This window comes from Equus przewalskii, chromosome X (genome assembly GCF_037783145.1).
Source record: "Equus przewalskii isolate Varuska chromosome X, EquPr2, whole genome shotgun sequence".
Taxonomy (NCBI): domain Eukaryota; kingdom Metazoa; phylum Chordata; class Mammalia; order Perissodactyla; family Equidae; genus Equus; species Equus przewalskii.
The window spans coordinates 87,198,934-87,226,383 of record NC_091863.1 but is presented as its reverse complement, the minus strand read 5'-3'; the positions used below and the strand labels follow the sequence as shown (position 1 = coordinate 87,226,383).

Below are 27,450 nucleotides of genomic sequence, written 5' to 3'. Positions count from 1 at the left end.
AAGTTCATTATTTATCTATCCATTTATTTATTTAGCATAGGGATATCCAATTCTTCCAGCACCATTTGCTGAAGACTATCCTCTCTCTGCTTAATTGCTTTTGCAGCTTTGCCAAAAATCAATTGGCCATATATGTGTGGGTCTATTTCTGGACTCTGTTCCATTTCACTGATATATTTGTCTGTCTTTATGCCAGTAACACACTGTCATGATTGCTGGAGTTTCATAATAAGTCTCTGGAGTCCTATAAGTATGAAAGCTTTGTTTGTCTGTTTCAAAGTTGTTTTGGCTATTCTAGGTCCTTTGCATTTCCATATATATTTTAAAATGGCATGAAATCTATGGTGAGCAATTGGGGAGAAATCAATATCTTAACAATAGCTTTCGATTTATTTAGGTTTTCTTTAATTTTCTCAGCAATTAAGTGTGTTTTGGGGGGGGGTTCTGCTTTATCTCCCCAAACCCCCCCATACACAGTTGTATATCTTAGTTGTAGGTCCTTCCAGTTGTGGGATTCAGCAATTAAGTTTTCAGTGTACACATTTAGCACATATTTTGTCAAATTTATCCCTAAGTATTTCATATAGTTAATGCTATCAAAATTGTATTTTCAAATTTAATTTCCAATTGCTTGCTGTTAACATATAGAAATAAAATTTATTTTTTATATTGATCTTGTATTATCAAACACTGCTAAACGCACTTGTTAGTTCTAGTAGCTTATTTTTAGATGTCACAGTACTTTTTACATTGTGAATAAAGATAATTTTACTACTTCCTTTCAAATCTGGATGCATTTTTTCCCCATGCTTTATCACACTGGCTAGAACCTCCAGCACAATCTTGAATAGGAGTGTAAATGTGGACACCTTTACCTTGCTCCCCATCTTAGTGGAGAAAGCATTCAGACTTTCACCGTTAGGTGTAATTTTACCTGTAGGATTTTTCATAGATACTCTATAGCAGACTGAACAATTACCTTCTATTTCTAGTTTGCTTCGAGTTTTTATCAGGATTGGATGTTGAATTTTGTCAAATTATTTTCTAACATTTATTGAGATAATCATGTCTTTTTCCCTTTTGGTCTGCTAATATGGTGAATTATATTGGTTGATTTTTCATGTTAAGCCAACCTACCATTCCTCGGATCGACGGCACTTGGTCATAATGTACCATTATTTTTATATATTGTTGGATTCAACTTCCTTAATTGTTGTTAGAATTTTTGTGTCTATACTCCTGAAGGATATTAGTCTGTAATAGTAGTGCTTGACTCACAGAATGAGTTAAAAGGTACTCACTCATCTTCAATTTTCTGGAGGAATTTGTATAGGATTGGTACCATTTATTCCTTAACTGGTAGAAATCACCAGGGAGTCTGCTTCGCCTAGGAGTTTTCTCTCTGAGGAGAGTTTAACTGCAAATTCAATTTTTTTAAATTGATGTAGGACTATTCAGATTATCTATTTCTTCTTCAGTGAGCTTTGGTTGTTCTTATACTGCAAAGGAATTACTAAAAATGTAGCTGAGGCCTTGCCACAGATGGGCTTTCTGAAATAAGTTTTGCATATCACTTTGCCTAGAAACAAAAAGAAAAGTAGGTGAGTTTTGAGGCCATGAAACATAGAATCAGAGACAGAAATGCTGGACCAGCTCTTTGCTTGTGGGCTTTGGCTAAAGCCAAAAAGTTTGAACTGGAGCTTGAACTTTGCTTATGACATATAATGCTTTATTTTTTTAGCATGATGCTTTTTAAAGTCTGTTCCCACCAACCAAGTAGACTACTCGACTAGTTTCTATTTTCTGCATGTGAGAAGGGATTAGGGCTGTTTCTCCTAATTTTAGAAATGCAGGCATACGTGACAACTTGGTTTATCTTGTTCATCCTGCAAGCAAAATTAAAATTAACTTCTGAAAGGATTTACAGCTTAAAATTTCAGTCGTAAAATTAGGTAAAAGTAACATGCTGTTCTTGGCAAATGAAGACAGAGATCCTGGTCTGCTATTTACTGGGTTTTGTACTTTGCGAGGGAGGGGGTTCCCTCTCATTTTCCTTCTAGTCATGAGGGATGGATTTGCTATGAGCTATTCTATTTTCCTGGTTCAGATCTTCCTCCCCAAGTCATCTTTCCTCATCTCTAAGCAAGGCAAAACATCTTTAGCCTCATCTATGTCAGTAGGCTTTAGAGACTATTATATTATGAGCTAAATATCAAGCTTAGTATTATCTTTATGGAAACAACCTATATTTGCCTCCCATTTTGTCTCCTTCTAATAGTTGCTATTGCTGGTGAATTGCACATGGACTCACCATCCATCTCAACAATTTGTTAGATTCCCTCCTCCTGGTACAAAAGACAAAAATGGCAGTGTCCTTGCTCATTTGGACTCAATAACAGATGAAACAGTTTGTCAAGATATTTCCAGTAAGCTATAGTCTCTGTCCTGGAATCCCAATCCTTCATATTCCTGTAGATTCAATTCTTAGAGAGCCTATCGACTCTTCCATCCTAACTTAGGCTCCCAACTAGAAACCCTGAAGGATTTTGTTTTCAACTTGGAATGTTTTTTCTAAAAACATCATATTATAAAGAGCAATAAGGCTCTGAGCCAAGTCACTAAAGCCCATGACACTGTATACATAAAGTCTGGTAGCAAGAGCAGACTCACAGAAAGTAGAAGGACATGCAGTTCCACCACACCTTGCACAGCTGAGGAAACTGAGGCTCAGCCTAACCACTCAAAATAATCTTATGCATTTTTATTAGAAAAGTGTCACCACAATTTCTCTTAAGTAGTTAAAAGGAGAGGCTGTTATAGTGAGCAATGAATATTATAATGAAACATAAATAGTGCTATTGTTGGAAAGGAGGGAGGGTGACATTTAAGAAAAGATGTGTGACTGTGTCATATATGAATTATATCTCAATAAAATTGTTAAAAAAAGAAAAAGAAAGGATGTGACTAGGATTTTCAGAGAAATGGATGGGATATGAAAGGCATTCCAGGAAAATGGAATAGCTGATAAATAGACCTCTATGAGTAGAATATTAGAGATAATAGGTGGGCCTGCAATGGTGGATTGATCCTGATTTAGAGGGGCCCTTAAATGTCGTGCTTGGCTTTTGAACTTTGCAGATAAGGGAGTCATCAAAGGTTTTTGAAAGAAGACAGAATGTAATCACATCTAAGTTTTAGAAAGGTATCTCTTTGCCTTTCCAATAACACTCTTACTTTCTTCTTTGGATTATAGTTATCTCCTTCGCTAGGCTTTCAGTTCTTTGAGGGCTATCAATGTTTTCTAAATATTTGTCTTTTTTCCATAGGGCCAAACACAGTGCATTTATATACAGCAGATGTGCATTAAAGGTTCCTCAAACCAGTGAAGTGGACTTGGTGTGAGAAAGCTTTGTTCTACTCTTGTCCCTTTCTGGTCACGTCCCCTCTATTTAAATAGGTCTTAGATTCATTCACTTTTCTCCATCTAACCACCATAACCCTTGTTCAGGCCATCTTCTCTCACTGCAACAATCTAATTGGTCTCCCACCTCACTACCACCCTCTCCTGTCCATTATCTATACTGCCACTAGGAAATTTTTTCTAGAATATCAATCTGATCATGTTCTCTCTGCTTAAAATTACTCAGTGACTTTCTGTTGCTCTGAGGATAAAAACCAACCTCCCTAAAATGGCCTATAAGACTCTGCGTGAGCAAGTCGTTGCCTGACTGTACAGCATCATCTCATGTCACTCTCCACTTTACTTTCTTGTTTCGATCACTCTGGTCGTCTTCAGTTTCTCCTATGTGCCATGCTTTCTCTCACCACAGGGCGTGTGCATATATTGTTCCCTCTGCCTGGAATATTCTCTGCCTCACTCCCATCCTTGACCTAGTTGGTGATTCCTGATTCTTCAGACTTCAGTTTAACTACACTTTCTTAGATAAACCTTCTCTGATCCCACCGAAGTGGCCAAGTGCCTGTGTTATATGTTCTCATATCCTTCCATTGGTCTCCTTTGTATCATACAGCACAATTATTATTAAAAGATTATTTACCCTTCCAATGTCTCTCTCCTCTATAAGAATATAGAGCAGGAAAGCAAGTCTATTTTATTTAACAGTATGCTTCCAGGGTATAATCCAGTGCCTGGCACAGAGTAGACACTCAATAAGTATTTGTTGAATGAAGAAATAATTCTTATGTCTTAATGACTTAAGGATTATAAACTTTCACAGGATCCTATTTTTCTCCATTACACTTTTCACAATTATTATTCCTCAAATATTTGTGTAAGTGTTTATCTATATCCCATATGAGAATGTAAGCTCCATGATGGCAGGGACTATATTTATTTTTAAATTGAATTTTAGTTTGCAAACAATAAAATGTACTAATTATAAACGTATAGTTCCATGAGTTTTGACAAATGTGTACTCTCATAAACATCACTCCAAACAAGATACAGAACATGTCCATCATCCCAGGAGGTACTCTTATATTCCCAGTCAACTTCAGCCCCATACCCCTACAGAGATAACCACTATTCTGACTACTGTCGTTATGTATTCACTTTGCATGTTCTAGAGCTTTGTAGAAGTGAATTCACGCTGAATATGCTCTTATGTGGCTTCTGGCTTCTTTCACTCAACATACTGTCCTGAGGTTCATCCATGCAGTTACATGTATCAATAGTTTGTTCATTTTTTTATTCCTGAATAGTATCCAATTGTACAAATATACCACAATTTGTTTATCTATTCACCTATTGATGTAAATTTGGGCTCTTTCCACTCTGGGGTTATTATGAATAAAGCTGCTGTGAACATTCCTATACAAGTTATATTCAAATTTTTTATCATCATATCCCCAGCATCTAGCACTGTTCCTAGTACACAGCAAGCAACAGTATCTATTGAGTAAATAAATGAATCTAATCCTTACAATGATAGTTATAACTCTAGCTTTCCCTTCTGCTTTGGAAATCATATTAGATTGCAGATGACTAAGAGCAACTGAATTACAGAAAGAAACTTGAATACCCTCTCAGTTTTCTAAAAGATAAGTAAGTTGCAGAGTTCGTATTTTAAATATTATTACTAACAATTACTTTAGACACACCTCACAACTGAACTTGTCACACAAGTGTGTCATGATGCTACTTGTAGGATTTACAAATAAAATATAGGATGCTCAGTTAAATTAGAATTTCAGATAAACAACAAATGGATTCATAGTATAAGTATGTCCCAAATATTGCATGGGACATATTTATGCTAATTTGTGACACACACATATGAAAAAGTTCTTTGTTGTTTTTCTGAAATTTAAATTTAACTCACCATCCTATATTTTTATTCGTTAAATCTGGCTACCATAACTATGTGTGAACTGTGGGACCTTTGTTCCTCAGGCCCCTTCCAGCCTTAAAGCTCAAAGATTTCTCACTTGCTCTCTGTGACTGGCCCTAGGAAATGCTGTTCTTTAATAGCTGTTTAATAAGTACTCACTGGCAGAGGGAAGGGAGGCATCTATTTTAAGAACATTATGGGACAACATTTAGTTTGTTTATTTGCATGTCTTAAGCATTTGCTTGGTAAATTCACTTTAAAGTCTAGCTAGACTCTACATCCCCTTAGGCCCTGGTTCATTCTGGCTGGCTAGGGCTTTTCCAAGTGGAATCCAGAATGCCTGTTCCTCTCCCCACCCCCTGACCCTGTTGGTTGTGTTCGTGTATGTGTGTGAACACAGTTAGACAGACATTGGAGGGAAATGCCTTCCTGAACTACTCAGCAATGTCTGGTGTCAGCTTTATCCTTAAAATAAAGTGTGGGTGACAAGTCCCACCTGGTAGGGAGCCAGCTCCCACAGAACCTCTCATTCATAAACTCATAAGGAGCTGTTCTTAAGAGGCAAGTGCACATTAAACATGGGACAAGACTCAGCTTGGTTTAATATGTGTGTGTTTAAATTTCAATGAACGGGTTTTGTTTTAGAATTTCTCAAAGTAAAGCCAGACTCCATGTATGATTAGCACAAAGTTCAGAAACCTAGGATGATGCTAAAGGGGGCCTGGCTTAGTGGAAGAGCGCTAAGATTTTGAATTAAACCTGGGTTTGAATTTGTGCCACTTCCACACTGTGTGACCTTGGTTAGGCAAACTCTTTAACCCTGTTAAGCCTCAGTTTCCTCATCTGTGAAACAATGACAGTAACAGTGCTTACCTTACACTGTAGTTGGGACAGTTCTGTGAGATAACAAAAATGAAGTACTTAGCCAGGCACATAGTGGATATTCAGTGACTGGTAGCCATCGTTATGAATGTGGCCTGGGGAATAAGTTTGATCCAGCCAAAGAGGCCTCTCTGGGTTTCTGGATCCTGAGTCCACTGTGAGGGAATGAAGATTATGAAAGAGCACCTCAGCGTCTTGGATTATTTTCCCCTTTTAGAAATTTAGCTGTACACTGAAAAGAGAAGCCCTGGCTTTGAGTCTTCACTTTGTGACTTAACTAGCAAGTGACACCAAGTCTCTGAGACTCAGATTCTTTTTTTTAATCTGGAAAATTGACATATAAAAATTCTTCCTTTGTTTCACAAGTAGTTATGACAATGATATATGAAGATTGTTTAGAAAGTATACAAATAGTACAGTACTATTGTAACGTGAGTAAACCAATGTTGATAAAAAACATAAAATATAAAAAAGGCACCTCTCTTCACACTTATCTTTCTTTTCCTGACTTCGCAATTTCAGGCTAATTCCTGGAACTAGTGGCAGCGGGTCTAGTGGAAAAGACAAGAGGCGGAGCGTAAGGATACCTGGTTTCTCATCCCAGCTCTTATACTTAACTTCCTCTGTTGAGGAAGTCACCAACAGCTGAGCCTCTATTTCTTCATCTTTAAAATTTGAATCATTCAGTGAACACTATTAGGTATCCGCAGGCACAGTAGTAGATGCTGTAATTATAAATAATGCCAGCTAACATACACTGAGCATGCTATATGTGCCAAGCACTTTGCTAGGGGCATTATCTCTAACCTCGTGAAGCCCTATGGAGTCAAATATTATCATCCCTGTTTGATAGTTGAGGAAAGTGAGGCTTAGAGGTAAGTTTAAATTGATTTTCCTTATAGTGAACGAACCAACATCTTTATCTCAGAGGAACTTACTCTCTAGGGGGTAGGTGAAGGTATAAAGAAAGCATTGTAATATTGCATGTGTGTGTGTGTCTCTACACATACCCATACATCTAAAACACTATTTCAGATTTGTGGTCGACAATCAAATGAGACTTGGTGTGAAAGGTGTTTTGAAGAAAGCTGACATTATTAAAACAAAATAGTTTTCTTATGTTGTATGAAACCAGGATTGAGCAGCCATTTCAACAATCGCTTACTGAGCTAGTTCAGGAAGTATTTGGTATATTCCGAGGACTGTCTTGTTTTGCACCACGTAGAGTATTAACAGGCCCTAGCATCTGAATAGCACCACCTCTTCTTTCTTCTGAGACCTGGTCACAATTCTAAACCCCACTCATTTCTTTAACCTCGCCAGGATCAATCATCCATTGAGTCTACTACTTTTTTTGCTGCCTCTTACCCACCACCTATGCTCACTTCCCTTCTTAGGAAGCCTAGATTCCATGGTCCATCATTATAATTACTTCTTTCCAGACAGCTTTGAATCCCATGACCCTCTTTTCCTTTATCCTTCTCACCTAGTAGAACCCAACCCTGGTTAAATCTAACTCTCCTGCTAATCTGCATCCATATCCAACATGGCTGAACAAGGCTAAAGAAAACCTCACAATATTGATAACGTGTGTTCCTTTAAGTCCATGACCACTACCCTCAAGTGGGCCCTTAGAGCTGCCTCACGGTTCTGCCACATTTCCCTAGCTCTCCTTTCTGAAATTGCTCTGGTCCAGATTACCACGTTGCTAAATCCGTCGGTATGTTCTCATACTCCTTCTTTCTTGGCTTATCAACAATTTAGCATGATTTATCGCTCTTTCCTCCTTGAAATACTTTCTTCACTTGCCTTCCAGGACCCTTCTCTATGTTAGTTATCTACCTACCACACAGGCTGCTCCTTCTCAGACTCCTTCTCTGGTACCTCCTCATGTTCTCTTAACATTGAAGTGCCTTGGTGCTCAATTCCAGGATGTCTTCTCTTCCCTTTATCTACATTCACTCCCTTGGTGATCTCATCTAGGCTTGTAGCTTTATATACATACCTGTGGTAGCATAGGTGGTGCTCGCCAAATAATCCCTGTTCTCTTCTACTTTCCATGCTTTTAGGTTGTGCAGAGTGTATAGTTCCTGTTAAGGAGAATATGAGTACAGTCAGGGGCAATTAAGAGCAAGTATTAGCATCTAAGGTGGTAGAATTGCTAGTCAAAAGCAGCTTAGAAATCCAAGTCACCCTTGGAAGAAAGCCACTAAGGAGACCTGCCTGTTCCTCATTGGATTGTGACATAAGCAAGAAATAAACCTTAGTTATGTTAAACCATTGAGATTTGGGGTTCATTACCACAACATAGTCGAGTCTCAGCTGACTAAGACAGCACATGTACATCTCTAAGCTAGCAATCTTCCTTGAACTCCAGACTGCCATAGCCACCAGCTTTTCAATTTCTCCAATTAGATGTCTAATAGACATCTCAAAACCAGAATTCCTAGTGCCCCCCAACAGGTTTCTCCATCTGAATAAATGACAGTTCCATCTTTCTAGTTGCCTAGTACAAAAACTTTGGAGTCATCCTTGACTCCTCTCTTTCAGTCACATCCCACATCCAATCCATCAGCAAACCCTAGCAGCTCTATGATCAAAACATATCCAGAATCCTCTCATTTCTGCCAGTCTCTAAGACTGACTCTCTGGTTCAATCCGCCATTATCCTTCTGCTAGCCTACCATGACAGCCTCTTAGGTGGCCTTCCTGCTTCCACCCTTGCCCCACCACAGTTCGCATGGCAGCTAGAGTGAGTCATCTTAAAATGTAAATCAGTAAGTGTCACTCTTATGTTCAAAACCATTCAATGTTTTTCCAAAGGCAAAGTTCTTACAGTGGTCTATAAAATCTTGCATGTATTGGCCTCTGCTACATCTCTGGCCTCATCGTCTCTCCCATTCCCCTTCCTCACTCTACTCCAGCACTCTGGCCCCCTCCTGCTTGGCCAAAACATCAAGCATGTTCTCTCATTTATTGCCTTTGCTCTTGCTCTTCCCTCTGCTTGGAACACTCTTTCCCCAGATTACTACATAGCTTGCTCCTTCATTTTCCACAGCAAAGGTTCTCAAACTTTACTGTGCATCAGAATCACCATAAGGGCTTGTTAAGTCACAGATTGCTGGGTCACACCCTAAATTTTATGATTTAGTAGGTCTGGGAGGGGGCAAGAATTTGTATTTCTAACAAGTTTCCAGGGCTGATGATGCTGGCCCAAGGACTGTGCTTTGAGAAACACTGTTCTCTGCTCAGAAGTCACCATATGAGCAAAACCTCCTCTGACTTCCCTGTATAAAATAACAGCCTGACCCCAACACTTCCTATCCCTCTTACTCTGGTTTATTTTCCTCCATAACACGTATCATCTGACAAATATGGACGAAATATTTATTTGTTTACTGTTTGTCCTCTCCTCTAGATTGTGCACTCCATGAGAGCAGGGATTTGATTTCACTTGTGGCTGTGTGATACACCTCAATCCCCTGTGTCTAGCACAGTGCCTAGCACACAATAAGTGCTTAATAAATACTTGTTGAATAAATGGTCAAAATAAAATGTTGCACAGCTAACCTTCTGTGACCTAAGCTTCTGGAAGAATTGCTTACAAGGATAACTCACCTTTGCCAACCATTCAGTCACTCAAACTAAGCTGTTCTTACATTCCATCTCACTTCCTGGGTTACCTTTTTTGTCATTGTCATCCCTGCCGCCACTCATAGCAGAATGCACTGATGATGACTGGGAAAACATAATGGCTTGTGGAAGGGACACTGTGATGTAACTCTTTATCTCAGGAAACCAAAGGAGAGAGAGACTCCCAAGTGGAGCTGGTCTAACACTTGTAACTCAATGAAAGCAATTATTTCACAGCACTTTATTGAGTACATGCTTGTGCAAGGGTTACAAAGAAGAATAAGAAAGAGTCCTGTTCCCCGTTTGATGACAGAACCAAATAGATTGAGTCAAATATGGCAAAGCACCATTAGCAAAGAGGAGGGAGTAAGAACTTCTGCCTGAAATCGCTGAGAGGGAAGAATTTGGTAGAATCTTCACCAAAAAGATGGTGTATAAGAATGAATAGAAGATCAGTTTGTGGTAAATGAGAAAAGGGGGTAGAAAAAGCATTTGACAAAGGGACAAGCATCAGCGAACAGACAAAGGTGTGAGATACTGGTGATATTAAAAATATTTAATAATCAGTTATACACAGATATCAACAAATCCAAATGGATGTCTAACCAAGCAGCGTAGACACCAGCCATAGACAAACTGGCATAGCCATATCGTAGCATACCACTTGACTATAAGCTCCAGAGAGAGACCAGAGTGTTACAGAAATGCTGAGTAGTGTGGCAAAGCTAATACTAATGTAATCATAATAGCTGACACTGAGAGCTTACTATAAGCCAGGCACTGTGCTTTGCATGCTTTATCTTATTGAATTCTCCAATCAACCACTGTACAGTAGATACTGTTGCCATCCCCATTTTACAGATTGAAAATTGGGTATCAGAGATTAACTCACTCACCTGAGGTCACCTAACTCAGAAATATTAGAGCCAAGATTTAAGCCTATACAGACGAACTTCAGAACTTATATGCTTATCTAAGGTATACTGCCTCAGGTAGTGGCTAGAACGTAGGTTGCCTCTCTAACACTGTGGGAATATACAAACAGGTAAATAGGGCCAGCCGGTGGTGCAGCAGTTAAGTGTACACATTCTGCTTGGGCGTCCTGGGGTTCACCTGTTTGGATCCCGGGTGTGGACATGGCACCGCATGGCAAGCCATGCTGTGGTAGGCATCCCACATATAAAGTAGAGGAAAACGGGCACGGATGTTAGCTCAGGACCAGTCTTCCTCAGAAAAAAGAGGAGGATTGGCAGATGTTAGCTCAGGGCTAATCTTCCTTGAAAAAAGGAAGAGGTAAATAGGTTAACTTTTCCCTTATAGACATCATTGTGTGGTTGAGGAAACAAGACTCTCAGCCGTGAAACCTAAGGAACATTACAAGGACTGTCCCACAGCAACATGTGACACTTGCCCAACGAGTGGGACATTAGTGTGTGCTGGGTCTTTTCACCGAGCTGGAGTGTCATGAAAGAAATGAAACTTAAACTTGGCCTTGAGAGGTATGGCATAGTGGGAAGAATATGAAGTTAGGGTCAGAAGTGCTAGAGTCTACTCGCTAGCAGTGTGACCTGGACCAAAGTAATTTCCTTCAGTGTTTTCATCTGTAAAATGGATGATTTGAATTAGATTATTGGTTCTTAATGGAAGTACCCTACCCCCAGTAGGTATTTTGGAAAATTGTGAAGGCATTTTTTGTCAAAATGATTGGGGGTCTCTTAGGTAAGGGCCAGGAATAATAGATGTTCTGCACACTATGAAGAATTGTCCTGCATCCTGCCCTACATTTAGAAGACCTCTGGACATTCATGGAGGTGAAAACTGTTTATATTATCTGAGCCTAGAATATAACCACATTTTACATATTGAAATGAATTTTCTCATGGTTTTGTTATTATAGATTAAAACTATCCAGTAAATAAAGGAAAGATTGAACTTTTTTTCTAGAACTTGATGCTGAGTTTTTCACCATTTCAGAGAATCACTGCATTAATGGCAACTTCATTCATGGTATTTGAGTTACCAATACGATATCCCAATGTCATTCTGCTTCAGCAGGCTGTTGCATTCATGGTGATTGTGCATTGAGCCACTGGCCTCTGACAACATTATTACATCTTCTGACACAGTCATATATGAGCATTTACATATTGAACTACACATTGTTTCATTATAAATGACTTTCCTTTTGTTTGTTCCTTGCAATACAATTATGGTATAATGTGTGCTTTTAAAACTATTGCTTACATCCTTATTATAACTTTTTCTTACGAATTTATTCTTAGGATAGCAAGAAAGAATAATAAATACTTAATAATAAAAAATGATGTGCTGGTCTGATCAAGTTAAGAACCACTGTATTAGGTAATCTCTCAGGGGCTTTCTAGTTCTACTTTGCTGTGGGCATAAGGAGGGGTTGGAGTTTGAGAGGAAGAGGGAGAGCATTCCAGGGTAGGAATGACACCAGCTATGTGGCCTGGTTGAGCAGGGATTGAAGTGTCCCCAGACAAGCCAGGATAGGGCAGAGACTTCCTCATGGCCTGGTCTTGTCATGTTCTCTGGAAACTACTCCTTTTATCCTTCCCCCCTCACTGTAATTGAAGACTCCTGGGGGAACTGCCAGGGCCAGCATTACAGGAAATTGCCTGTGGCCAGTGAGGCTTCTCTGGTTACTTTTCTCAGTGACAGAGGACAGTGATGACTTCCTGTCTGTTAGCTTAGCTGGGTGTCTTTGCCTCCTTGTTCTGCCAAGTTCCCAAGAAACCTTAGCTTCTGCTCCTTACATGTTCAGCTCCTATTATTGGGACTTTTTCCCTGTCTTATTCAGGTCCCTTGCCTCGGGTCTCCTTGCTCCATACTATAGATCTGGAAACTTTTGATCCACAATAGACAAATTTTATGGAACAACCAAAAGGCATTGTTTGGAATTAGGCCATAGCTTCAAATAAATACCACTTCAACTTTGGCAACACCTGTTGAGTCCTCTCCCTTGAAGAGGATGACTTTTATCATTTAGTAATGTATTGTTTTTTCTTCTTACTAATTATATATGTTCACTGAAGATTGCTTGGAAAATACAGAAATATATGGAGAAGCAAATATAAACTATCCATAGTCCCAAGAAATAGAGTAGTACTCAACATTAGATAAAGGTGATAGCATAGGTGGAGGTTCAATTCAATGCTTCCCTGTCTCTCTGTTCTCTATTCTATGCCAGCCCCCAGCTTCCTCTTCCCACAGCACCTCTTGATCTCCCCTTTATGAAAACTTGCCTGTCCTATATACCATAAAATGGAGGGCAAACTGGAAAGTGTACGATAGCACTTACTATGTCAAAGGCATATAAGAGAGATAAAATATCTCATATCAGGAAGGTGTTTGGCATCTAAAATAGCAGTATTCTGTCATAGCTCTGCCATCACTACCTTATTACCAAAGTGTTGTGGTGATAAAGTGTTGTGGGAATGTCTAAAGAGATAAGAGACCAACTGAGAAATTCACAGTGCTCCCTGGGAATTAGGAAAAAGCGCACAGTACAAAGAGGCAAGAATGATTAAGTGTGAGACTAGCTCATAAATATGCCTTTCTCTTTTGAAAAAAACAGCCAACATTAAACAAAAAAGTTGGATGATACTAAATCCATCTGAGAGATAGAGTTCTTATTACAGATAATAGTTAGAATTTATGTTTTGCTTTTGTCCCAAGGTGAATGGGGTCAGAATGGCAGTTTCCTCATCTTTGGTCCTTGCATTGAGGCTCTAGTAGACAGAGGACTTAGCAAACTCTAAGGCATAAGGGTCAAGGTCAAGGCTTTGGAGTTAGTCATACCTGGGTTCAAACCCCAGCTCCATTCACGTGGTTATCAAACAATCCTTACGTGCCATCCACTGGTTTACACATTGGAGATACAACGTTGGACAACACCGATAAGGTCGATAATTACATGGAGCTTACATTCTGGTCATGGGGGACAGAACATTTAATGTTGAGAAGATAACTTAGTAATTATGATTGGAAGTAACTGAGGGCTACCTTAGGTTGAGTGGTCAGGAAAAGCCAAAGGCCTTTCTGAGAATAGACAATCGAACTGAGACCTGGATAATAAAAAAAAAAAAACATCTAGGGGAAGAACATTCCAGGCAGAAGTAAGAGTTAGGGCAAAGGCCCTGAGGCAGGAGCAGGCTTAAGTTTTCAAAGAATAGAATGAATACCAGTGTTATTGAAGCAGAGTGAGCCAGGGAGAGAGTGAGGAGATGAGGTTGGAGAGGGTCAGCACATGTCAGGTCATGCGGGGGCCTTGTAGAAATTCAGCTAGTAATAATAATCATCATAACAACAAAGCAGAGAAGAAAAAGGAAGTTGGAGAGTTTGGGAGATACTGTACAATACCACCTGAGGAATATTGATCTGACTAACTGGGCACAGAGGTGTCGCTGTAAGGTTTGAATGGTGTGCTGAGAGTGGAGCCTGAGGAGGACAATTCTGCGAGCACAGTACACGGTGGCCATTTTCATCTATCATTACATTTCTATCACTTGAATTTCTCTCAAGTTCTCTGCTACAGCTACTGCCTTCCCAATGAGTGCAAATATATAAGTCCGGTGGGACACAGGGATATGTCTAGGGCCTATTTCCAGCCCTATATAAAGAAATTCTCCTGTATTTTGTGACTGGAATTCCTACCAATGAGAAGGTATCTGAGTCACAGTTCCCAAACCAGCTACCAAACTGGCTATTTAGTGAGGTATAGACCTGACCTAAAAGGGTGCTAACTAAGATGACTTTTTATTTCATGTGACTCATGACACCATCAAATAAGATGATTAAGCTACTCTAAATTTATTTGGTTAGGAGGAACGTGGCTAAGGATTAGGTTCGCTGGGGCAACGTTGCTTCTTGGTTCATACAGTTTACTAACTTTTTCCTTTTTTTTTTTTCTTTAATAGGGAGAGAAGAAATCCTATGGAAAGCTATGCGGGGGCCAAGACTGCAGTGGAGGCTGTAAATGCTTTCCTGAGAAAGGAGCAAGAGTAAGTTGCTTCTTTCATTGTTGAAAGACAAATAGTCACAGGAGCTGTTATCTGAAGTGTGTGTTTTCTTTAGAATTAAACTGCTTAGAATTTACCCTTATGACCTCATGGAACAAGCAAAGTGATGAGGACCAGCTGGAAGGAGTTTTGCTAACTAATGATAGGCAGAGCTAGATTGTCAGTCTCTGAGGGACCAGGAAGAGGTTTCCTTCATTGACTTAATGCCAGGGTTTCCTCAAGCTTTCATCTGGAGTATTTTCAAAAGGCAATTAGGTTATGCAAAACCAGATTATGATATGTTTGTAGATATGTGTAAATTTTCATAGCTCATTTATATCCACTTGGTTCTTCCCTACCACCCTGGGGAACAAGTGGTCCAATTGTTATCTACAGACTAGGGATGTGACTCATCCAAAATCAAGGGTACAGAGTAGCATAAACTCCAGAAACAGAGGCGACTATACATGAAGAATGATTTATAGATATTATGTTAAGGCATAGGTTGCGTTTAAAAGCATTATGTGCTATATACAATGTATTGGCATCGTCCCTTATTAGCAATGCACAGTTCAAATTTTTGTGCAAATTGCAGTGAACACAGTACATTGACACATTGCCATCAATCCCTGTATATGCATATGTGATGTGTTGCCCTGGATTATTTGTATCTCTGATTTTCACTGAATAAACCTGCATCTTTATTATAATTCAGAAAAAGTATTCAAGGGGATTCAATAGGTAAAAAAATAAAGTATAAGCTGTGTTTCCAGAATTTATAGCCACCCTGTATAGAATCAGATCTTCTGACTTCCAGCATCATATTTGCACTCTCATCACACTCAAACAAGCCTGAGACCTTACACTGTCAAAAGAAGGTAGTACAAATAGGTCAACCAAACCCTCAAAAACATAGCTGAACAGGGAACAGAGTGACCGCTCCAACTTCTCTTTCATTATCTTCCATTTGCAGTAAAGTGAAATGTCAAACTATGCCAGAATTTGAAGGAAGAGAATAAAAAGCCATCTCCTCATCAAAAGGAACCAGACCCATTATACATTAAAGGCATAGATTTAGAGAATCATAAAATCTCAGAAAGGGAAAGTAGCTTAGTGAGCTTCTCATCTTATCCACTGATTATACAGAGGAAACAGACTCTGAGAATGAAAATGACTTCTCGGGGTCACACAGCAAATTGATGACAGATTCGGGCTATTACCTGGGTCCTTTGATTTCTCACCTATTTACTTTACCTTCTGCTGCCTCCCAGGGACGTCATGTTGACTGTAGCCACCGAGACCCATGCCTTTGCCTCCGATCTACAACCAGGAAACACTTTAGAAAAAATAATTCTACAATAAATATATGAATACATTCTTAACAGCAAGCGATGCAGAAAGCAAAATTCTCCCTTGATGCTTTCTCAGTCCCACTATTGTTTTTCTGGTCTTTTTCTGTGCATAATCAGAAATACGTACAAATATGTAAAAAAGATGTTTCACTTTCTGTTTCTTTTGAAAATATAATTGTAAGTATATATTCTGTAACTTGTTTTGTCTTTTTGGTCCCTTAATATGTCCTTAAGATATTTTCTTCTACCTCATAGTTTAGTGCAGCCCTTCCTCCTTTTTTTTTTTTTTTGAGGAGGAGGATTAGCCCTGAGCTAACATTTGCCGCCAATCCTCCTCCTTTTGCTGAGGAAGACTAGCCCTGAGCTAACATCCATGCCCATCTTCCTATACTTTATATGTGGGACGCCTGCCACAGCATGGCTTGACAAGTGGTGCCGTGTCTGCACCTGGGATCCCAAGCAGCGAACCCCAGGCCACCAAAGCGGAACGTGCGCACTTAAATGCTGCACCACTGGGCCAGCCCCCAGCCCTTCCTCTTTTGATGAATACTTAGGTTGTTTCCAAATTTTTGCTATTTTAAAAAAATAGCAGTGCTACCGTGGAAATCCTTGAACAGGCCTCCTTGTATTCATCTCTAGCATAGATACTAAGGATCAGAATTATCAGATACCAGAGTAACAGGCATGTTTAATTTTCAAAGCTAATGCTCAGTTACCCCACAAAGTGTTCCAATTTACACTGCCATCAGCATTGTACAAGAGTATCCATGTTTTCCACTTGCCAACACTTTATATTTTTACTGGTATGTGTGAAAACCATCCCACTTCCCAGACTAAGTGAGTTTAAGTGTCTTTTCCCATATTCACTGCACGTTTGTATTTCTTCTGTGAATTTCCTGGACATATCCTCTACCCACTTTCCTAAGAGGTAATTCTTACTGATTCCCTTTACCTCTGCAAAGACAGAGCAAATAAAAATGGCCCAAGTGGAAGCAGATGAGATTTGAAGTTTAACACAAAAGGGCCTTTCCTGATGGGTGTAGGGCACAGGTAGTGGTTGGTCAGGCCTCAAGGCCAGGGAAACGAGAAACAGCTCTGGACTGTTTCTGGGGTTGAAAAGCCTTTAAAAGTAGAAAATCTTATTATATATCTGAACGGAGGTCAGTCCTACACCAGGCAAACATGCCTACGATGACCTCATTGTTGAACCCCTGGCTGAGATTTTGATCTTTGAAGATGGAAGGCAATGGATTTCCTCTATGAGGAGCCCTCATTTGCGTTCCAAACATCTGGAGCCCTAGTCTGGCTTCTCCTTTGAAAATATGAGTGGCTGAAGGGGCGTGGGATGGAGGAAAATAGAACATCACCACACAAATTTTTTTCTTCAAATTTGAAAGACTCAGAGTCCACACAGTTAAACATGTTCCTAAAAGTTTATTTGTGAAGTCTGAAGTTTCTGGGAATGTTTGTCAAGGTTATTGAACCAGACCAAGCTGTATTTCATGAGTCAAGAGCAGGGATGTCCTATTTCCCAAGTAGATGAGGAGGCCAGTGCACATGGGGCAGATCCTGTGAACACAGATGCTTGAAGCTGCCTGTGCTGCCAGGTCCCTTTTAGTCATCCTCCCTACCCTCCTGCATTCCCAGGGCCAAGCCGGATTGTTTAAACTGGCCCCAGCACTGTTGACCCTGCAGGGCAGCCCCTCAGTACCCCTTTTGTGCAGATGTCAGAAAGATTTGAGACTGTTTTCCTTAGCTGAGAAGAGGGCCCCATTTGGATTTCAAGCTGTTCCTCTCAAGGTCTGCGAGCTGGGAGGGGAACGGAACGTTGGGTCGCCCCCGAGATACGCTGCAGCCCTTGGCAGGCCTGCCTCCTGCCTTGGGGAGACATCAAGCACATAGCTTGCTGGGCAGTGTGTACTTTTCCTTTGCCAAAGGCCTCTTGAACTGACTGGGACATTTACACAACACCTACCACTCCTGCACAACTGCAATCCAACGCTTTTTGTCTTAAGCTATCTCAAGCTGATTTCTTGAAGGTATGCCCTGCCTGGTAAAAACCCTTGCCCAGTGTCGGTGCACTGCTTTTTTCCAAAGCATCTTTCCCCTGGGTCTGTATTATTATCTGGTATTCAACAAATAAACTGATGAGTGACTTGCCCAAGGTCACTAGCCTGTTAGTAGCTAAACCTTATTTAGCCTTCTTTAGGAAAACATCAACTTTAAAAAATGACATGCCTAGTGATGTTAAACTAAATGATTTCTTCCCCGGACATTTAAATTTGGATTTAATGTTTGACTTTCAGTTTTCTTTCTTGGGTGTAGGTGTTATTATCTGGAAGAAGTATTTTTTTGAGTTGTCCTCTTCCCTGGTATTTTTTTTCTGCCATTGGATTGAACAGAACATTTTAGGTTGACATTTCCATCCATTCCCTTTTTTTCCTACTGGATCTGAAAGGTATCTCTGAATTGTACTCCATCAGTGTGTGTTTGTCTGAGTTGGGAGCAGGCAGGACTGTTTGTTTTGTTCTAAGCCCACTATTCCTTAATATAACTTCAGAGTTTTCCCTGTTTTTACAGTGTTCTGGTGTTTATATACAGCATGGTGAGTTCCTAATTATCCATGCCATCTAGAGGAGCATTGTCACAGATAATCTCAAACCACAGGGAATGTTTGGATTCCCCCCTTGGTAAGAGCTATTTGCCCCTGTTTTATGGCTTGGGAAGCTATGTTCTAGCTAGAGAGTTTATGAGGCTAGCCTGAGTTTCACGAGGAACAGCCCAGATTTCTGAATTCCTTATCTTGTGCCTGCATCCTGCTGCTTCTCTGTCACAAAGTGTGTTTCCCGTAAATTCCAGAGCCCAGATGCATTAACAACCAGTGCTTCAATTTACTCTCCTCCTGCAAACAGCTGGCGTTCTCTGTGTCAGCTGAGTGGTACCATGGCTACCAAAGGGCCTTTCCATTTTCTCCTGAATTAAGCAGTTCCTGGGTACATCTTTCCATCCTCCCTGTGTACCCCTTAGACCCCTGCCCTGACCAACCACTACCACACACACTGATGACCTTATCTTCTACTGCTCCAAAGTGAAAGCTCATATTGCGCATGACCTCCTTGGGTGGCTAGGCCTTGCTGCAGCTGCCTGCAGTCAAACTTCTTGCCTTCATTGCCCGCTCACTTCTCAACCCTCTGCAAGCTGGCCTCACTGCTAACACTGGTCACCACTAACCTGCTTGTTGCCAAATCCAGTGGACATTTTTCATTCTTATCTTCCTTGATTTCTCGGCTGCATGAGACACTTCCTTCTTACCTGAAACTCTCTGTTCCCTTGCATTTCATAACACTATTCTCTCCTAGTTCCTTTCCTACTTTGATTGGCACTCCCCAGGGTTCTGTCCTCATCCTACTTCTCTTCTCACTGTAGGCCTCTCCCAGGGTGGTTGCATATATTCCAGGAATTTCAGCTACCTCCCATACAATTATAAATGTTGAATCTCTAACTGTAGCTCAGACCTTCTCCTTAGCTTCAGGTCAGCATCTTCAGTTTCTTGCTGGATATCTCTGCTTGTATTTTCACTGGCACCACAAACATGTTTCATACAGAATTCAACCATCAACCTCCACCAGACATGTTCCTTCCTAAGTCCTGTGTCTTTTCCATCCCAGCAAATGGCACCACCAAGCACTTCATGCTCAAGCCAGAAACCTGGGAGTCATTCTGGTCTTCCCTTTCCTTTTCCCACTACCACCTCCAATTCATCATCAAATCCTGTCCATTTATCTTTCTGAATAGAGCTCAAAACCATCCATTTTTCTCCATACCTGTATCTCCAATCCAGGCCTGTATAATTTCTTGCCTGAATTACTATAATAGGCTCCAGACTGGTCTCCCAAACTCTAGTCTCACTCTTTCCCATCCATTTGCCACTCTGCTGTCATAATCTTTCCAAAACAGAAAGATGATCATGAAACTCTGGCTTAAAATCCTTCAATGGCTCCCCATAGATCTCACAATGAAATCTCAACTCTAGTAGGCTTACAAATCCTCCATGGCCTGGCCCTTGACTACCTCTCCAGCATTATCTCTCATCACTAGGAGCCTCTCCCTTCAGAAAGCAAAACAAGCTATACACATGAACTGAACTATTTCGAGTTCACAGAACCTCCTACATTATTTGACATATTCCAGGTTTTATACCTGCTACTTCCTTGACATGTACTTCTTTCCACTTGCTCTACCCTTTCTCTGCTAACTTGCTTCTATTTACCCATCCTTTAAAACTGAACACAGACTTCATGTCCTCTTGAAAGCTGCACGATCTGCAAGGCTGAGGTTATCTGCTCTTCTCTCATACTAAACTACAGCAGTCTTTTGATTTGTCTGCTCTCCACTGTCTTTGTGAACTCCTAAAGAGCTGAGACTGGGTCTTCTCAGACTCTTCAGGGGCAGTAGGCACCACAAGCTGTTTCAAGAAGGACTGACCAACCAATTTTGATGGGTATGGTTCCAGCCCTACTCTTCACATCCTGGATTAGCTGTTAGGTCACTGTGAAGCAGATGAGAGTGTCCTGTCTAGGGAAGAATCCCTTATGCTAAAAGAAGGCAAAGGACCAAGGCAGTCATTTCCATATCTTTTTTAGATCCTATTAACTGTAAGGGTTCCAGCTCTTTCTCACGCTCTGGTTCCTATAGCTTGCTTTGGGATTCTGCTCTAACTCCTCTGTGTTTTTGACCCTGACCTCTTCTTTTGCCTGATTGCTTCCTACTCTGTGCCTACCAATGCAAGGGACTTGGCAAAATGTTTTTGGTTTACTACCAGCAATTTATTCTTCCTCCAAGGTGAGGACCTTCACGAATAATTGTGAGCCAAAGATAATCACAAACTTTCTTTTTGACATTGATTTCACCCTCCTCCCCACCAAACCTTTTGCTTAAAGCCCCTTAACCTTATGCAGAGTTGATAGCCTTGAGTTTCCCTTGTTCTTCTTCCTTGTTGGGGGAGAGGAATAGCATTCGTGCAGGGAAGTAGCTATTGGGTGGCAGTAGGGGAGGGAGGTAAAAAACCAAGGGTCCTTGTGTATTTAAATATAGTTATTTAGGTCAAGGATGATTGTTGATAATGTTAAAACTTAGTGTCTCTGCCCTGAATCAAGATGCAATCGTAGCCCAGCAGATGTTCGTGATTATCTTAATCCCTTCTTTGATCATATGGGGACAATATGGGATATATGAAACATATTTCCATACTAGCGAGGTAGGCTTCTGTTAGAGAGGAGCCAAGGAGCTGGAGGAGGAGATAAATGTACAACTGTAGAGTCAAGAGCACTGCTGTAGATATCCAGAGACCTAAGTGCCATGCCTGAGCTTTGCCAACTGGATGACTTTGGGCTGGTGCTTTCCCCTCTCAGGGTGTCAGTTTGCCCATAAGTAAAATGAGAGATTTGGGCTGGGTAATCTCAAAGAACCTACCAGCTCTGATGATTTAAGTCAGACACCACATTACTGTACTGTGACAATTCCTTGCCCCTAGAGTGTCTTATCATGCTTTCTAGTGTTGCAGTGAGATATGGAGGGCAATGTTTGACAGTGTTCTACCCTCTAGAATGGTCTCTTGGCAGCTGCCTCAGACGTAAATCACTTGCTGTGGCTTTTCACTGTTGAGGCTGGAAGCTCCCAACATCTGAAGTTGCGCTCCTGCAGGAATGTGCACCTCTACCCGCTCCTTGGGCATCTGGTTAGTGTGATTTGAAGAGAGTCACAGGGATATCTTCTCACCACCCATACCTCCAAAATATCTTCCCTGCTTAGCCTAGGAATCATTCTGCCTACATTCTAGCTTTAGAGAGTCATTTTTTAGGTTAAGCGTTGCCCTATCCTTGCATTGCTTGGATAAATTACATATGCCTCTCGGATGAGAGGAGGCAGGCTCACCCTGCATACTGGGGGAGGAGTTGTGTGCACGAATCTTTAGAGACTGCTCAGTTTTCCTTGTACTGGCCATGCTAACCCATATGTCAGAGACACTGGATATCAAAACATGGGTGAGCGTCTTGCATGCCAAGGTGTAACATATTCTCTCTTTCTAGAGTCTGCCCTCATCTTCCCTCACCAGCTGTTTACCCCTTTCCTCTTCTTGTTCTTCTCTTTCCTCCCTGTTCTCTAACTTCCTCCTTTCTCCTTCCAAGCTTCTATCTCTGTTACTCCAGCATTTCTAGCTCTCCATCCCTCATTCCCATTTTCCCCACCATGGCCTCCATCCAGTTTCTCCCCTCTGCTTTCAGTTGCCTGGGATTTCTTCCTGTGTCACCAGTCCCTGTTTTCTGTCATCTATCAGTAGGCTTGAAACTATCGCAGCAAGATATCAGAAAGATTCGCTGTGATATACTTTATAGAAGCATCCCACTTATCCAGAGATTCTAAATCTCAGAGCCTGGATTAGTAGTGCCCTCTCCAAAATTGGGAGACGGCGGTGCATGCAAGTCAATCTATTGGGGTGTAAAAGAAAATATTACAAGTTCTATTTCCATTTAAATTGAGGAAACCTAGAAAGAAATTAAGATTTGGATTAAATGATTTAATGTATATAAAATGCTTAAAACAGTGTGTAGTGCACCAAGCTCTATGTAAGTATTAGTTTTTATCATTGCTAGTATTAAGCCTTTCAAATATGTAATACACATATTGTCATTGGCACTCTCACCAGGTGGGCCTATCCTCAGATTTCCTGTTGCTTATGCATTGTAAGGTATTTTGAGGGAAGCATGGGAGTCTGCAAGATGGAAGCGGGTGACCCCAGGGCCTTCACTCTTTTTTCTTGGGTGTATACCAGAGATATTGCTATTTCTTTGGGCTCAGTTAAGTGGATTTATGGATTATGTTTATCTAGCTACATTAACCATCGTAAAGTGAACAAGTAGCTTAAACCTTGTATTGAAAATAATACTAATAATGTAAGCCCATGCAAATAGCAGTGCTCATACTTCTCCTACTCGTAGGATGTGTTTTTCCATCAGCTGCGTTATGAGGTGAAAACCACAACAATCTAATTATACCTGAGACGAAGTCAGCAAAAAAGGAATGCAAGAATAATCAAGAAGAGTGTATGAAATATGGATTTACACTCATTCTCAATAATGAAAGATCTTGCCCTAAGTATGTATTGTGACCTGAAATATTAGCTAATAATGTAATGAAGCCATCATGATTAACAAGACATTTGACGTGCTATTTATTTCATCTTTATCGCATTCTTTTACATTTTCTATTAGGTATGTTTCATAATATATATGTATGTGCATATATATGTAAAGTATACATATACATATATATGTATATAACTTGTAATATATTTATATATAAATTATTATATATAATCATATATATTATAAATATATACATGAGAGAGAGAGAGAGGAAGCATTCTTAGAATTTTTTACCTGAAAAGGATATGCAATCAAAAAGATTTGGTGACCACTGGCCTAGACCATACTTAAAATAGATGGCGACTCACAAGCAGAGGTGAAAAAACTTTGAATAAGAAAACAATAAGTGTCCTGAAATCTCTTGCTCTTTCCCTGTAGAACAGCTGTTCCACCAACTTTAGAGCCTCATCTTGACAACTTCATATAAAATAAAGCAATAGGGATCTCAGGAGTTGGGAGAAGTGAGAACACAAAGAAATTTAAAAATCATAAAATCTCAAGCCTGGGAGGTTGGTTCCAAGCCCCAAGTGGCATATCATAGTTTATAAAAGGCTTTCCCAGCATGCCTGTGAATGCTCTTTCCCTCACTTTAAATATGAAGACACTTAGAAGAAACAGTTTCAGTGAGGTTAAGAGACTCTGCCAAGGTCCCTTGTAAATGGCATAGCTGAGATTTGAACAGGTATTCCGTCACCTTGCTCAGTGTTCTTTCCACCATGTCAAACAGCCTCCTAATCCCATGACCATAATCAGCTGAGCTCACTGTGGTTGGATTGTAGTGAATGGAGGAATACTTGTAATGGAGACAATCTGCTAAGAAGACATAGACCAGATATCAACAAATCAATCGTCCTTCCCCTGCCCCAGTGAGAAGTAACTCCTGACTGCATGTATAGCATCTGTTTATATCTTTGTCTGGGTTTAAAAATGTTTTCCTAATATCCTTGTCTTTAAAAAGTTAAAGAAATGAAATCCATGTGTAAGAAAAGCCTGGTTTTCATCTGTGATTACAAGTTTTGTGAGAGTCATGTCAGTTTTTACAGCTTTGATGCGAGTCTGTCCCTTTATGTGGGCCACACACTGTATGGAAGTTCACTGCGAAGGAGTTAGAAATGTGTGTAGATGAAATTACCAAGTTTATGTCGATGAAGTAACTTGGTGTCTATTCTGAGAAGACTTGTATTAATGGAAGTCTTCCAAGAATGTTTAACAAAATTAATTGCATGGCATCTCTCTTAAGCTATAGTAAAAGTCGATGGGAAACAATGTGCGTTGCTTTGCAGAAATTTGCTTCACTGTCATCTTTTCAAAGGAGCTTTTTATTTTAGCAAATGAAGCACATGGTCAATTATTTAATGACCGCTTTTACTTATAGAAGTAGAGGTCCTAGACTACGATCTGTATTTTGTTTTTCTCGTTGTGTTGTGTGGAGTTCAGGCCTACTAGACAAACATTTAAGAAAGCACTCTGGTGGCTAAATATTGGTGCAGGAACTGTGGGGAACACAAACATATTACAAGTACCAGACGTCTACTTAGGGAGACTACGTACACACCCACACACACACACACATACACAGAGCATTGCTTAACTTTGCACCACTGCAATTGATTGAAAGTCTAAATGGCAGAGCACATGTCCTCAAAAGGAGATATTGGTATGGACTGGAGTGATTAAGCAACCTCTTTTTTTTAATATTATGACAAAAATGTTTCTTTAGGAAGATTAATTTGGTGGGGGTTGTACAGGGCATGATAGACAGGTAGAATGCTCTCTATTTTTAGAGGTTAAGTGGCACGTTCAAAATCCCCTAGCACGGCAGAATGGAAACTTTGCATTTTCTGCTGTTCAGATCCTATCTTTCCTTAAATGATTCTCTCCAACCTTGAACACACATACAGAGACACAGACACATTCACCTGAAATAATGATTTGATGGTGAGGGCTTGTCTTCATTTTAAATGAATGCATCAGTTTTCTGTGTTTTTCATTAGCTGGAAGATGGTGCTAGTTCCTTTCCCTCATATTCCTCTAACTCCTTGGAAACCAGTATCTCCATTGGTTAGTACCTACTGATCCCACCTGGGGAAAATTCATTCCAAAACCAAGTGGAATCAGCAGCACTGAGGTGACCCTGTCTTGGGTACAGAGAGATCTGTGAGATGCTTTTCTTTATGGGTCACCAAAAGCTCCTGCAGTTACTACAGTGACCAGTGAGGAAGGCCAAGTCAATGGGTTCTGAAAGAGCATCTGTTTCCTAATTGACACATTTTGTTGTGGGAGTTATGAATGAAAGGTAGGGTTCATGAAAGAAGGAAGTCATTGTTTCACGTAAGACAGATTTTAAAGTTTGGACAGCAGAGAAATCTACAGAGTATCTTAGAATTGTGCCCTTATCCTGAAATACCAGCTGTGACTTAACAAGCTCATATATGGACTTAGCTAAGCACTTGGCTTTGTTATGACAGCTTTTATACTTTTTATCCTCAGCTTTACAAGCTTAGTTTTACTTTTTACTTTTTGAAAACCCAAAGACAATAATGCTCATTCCTTTGGACCCCAAGGAGATTAATGTATATGTTTGGTTATTGTCCATATAAAGAAAACTATGGTCTCTGTCCCTGTACATGTCTTTGCTAGTTCAAGTAATTGTAGTGACTTGGCATTCCATTGCTTTAGTTGGGTTCCCTCTTGGAGCTGACACTAGTCAGTGATAGCTGCCCCCTTCACATGTTGCTGGGAGAATGCCAGTAAAGCTATGAGCAAAGGAGGGAGCTGTGGGGAAACATGCTGTGGGGCCCAGAATGGAATGAGGGGTAACGAGGGTTCAGGAGCCAGGTTTCCCCAGAGAGAGACAAAAAGAAAGCAAACAAAAGGAAGAGACAGGTCTAAACAGGATCCCCAGACACGGCCCCTTTGCTGTAAGAACAGAACCTTAAACTTCACAAAGCTCAGGGAGGGAAGGGAGCCAGGGATTAAACATAGCTTTTGCAATTCAGTTGAAGAATTATTAACTGAACATACATAGAGAGAAAAGCCACATGTGTTCATATAGAGCAACATTTATTATTCTTAAAACCCTTTCAGACACTCCATGAACTCAGAAATATACCTAAACCGGTATATCCACATGGATACTAATGTTGATCCCCGCAAACTCCAAAGGTCCCCACTCTTGCACAGATAGAAACATCGAGACTCAGAGAGGCTCAGCAGGGCAAAAACACCCAGAGTCCCACAGTGCCTAACATGGGCTGGTTTTTGAGGCATGTGACAGGGAGTTTAGTGAGCCGATAAAATCCATTGTTGGAACTGAGGGCATATGTCTCCAGTGATTGGCATCAGAGTAAGACAAACTAACTTCTCTCTGAGTTTTACCTTCCAAATCAAGTCCGAACTTAGCTCAAACTCTGAGAGCAGGATCGAAGCCTGTTTCCTCCCTCCCTCGTAAAATGAGGAGTCAGGCTTGAAGGGCTCCAAGGTCCCTTGGAGGAAGCAGAGCGTGTAGCATCACAGAGCCCCCTGCCTCCTCCTTTCCCCCAGGTTCATTACAGCCTAATAACAAACCATCCCCGAGCCCACAGTTTGACCAACCCCCACAGTGCCTCCATCAATCTGAGTTTCCCAGATTCCTGAGGGGAACTTGATCCTGCCCAGGGACCTGCATGGCTCTTCACGTTGTCCCTGGAAGTCCCCGCTTCTTGGGAGCCCAGAGCACAGCGCCCACTCCCACACTCAGACGGCCCCATGGTGCCCAGCAACTGAGGTTTGCAAGGGGGCCTCTCGGGGTCAGTTCCCAAGGCCACCACCGAGGGGAGGGGGCCCTGCCCAGCCCAGCGAGACAAGGAGCAACCAAATTCCTCTGCAGCCCAAGTGGTAGATGGCCACCCCATGTGGAGCAGCTCAGGACGGTCATGAGCCACTGACCCCCACCCCACCACATTCATGGCCCAAACCAGAGTGGCCGTTGGCCCTTAACAATGAGAGAAACCAGGTGGGAAGA

General features: G+C 40.8%; 1 protein-coding gene across 9 annotated transcripts in view; it reads left to right on the top strand.

The window, feature by feature from the left end:
- COL4A6 (collagen type IV alpha 6 chain) overlaps positions 1–27,450 on the top strand; it is a 256,608-nt gene that overhangs the window by 101,636 nt on the left and 127,522 nt on the right. For all 9 annotated transcript variants that reach the window (XM_070603820.1, XM_070603818.1, XM_070603821.1 and 6 more), the window contains one exon: positions 14,810–14,893. In XM_070603820.1, coding sequence (XP_070459921.1) covers positions 14,810–14,893 — 84 coding nt within the window. The remainder of the gene's footprint in view (positions 1–14,809; positions 14,894–27,450) is intronic.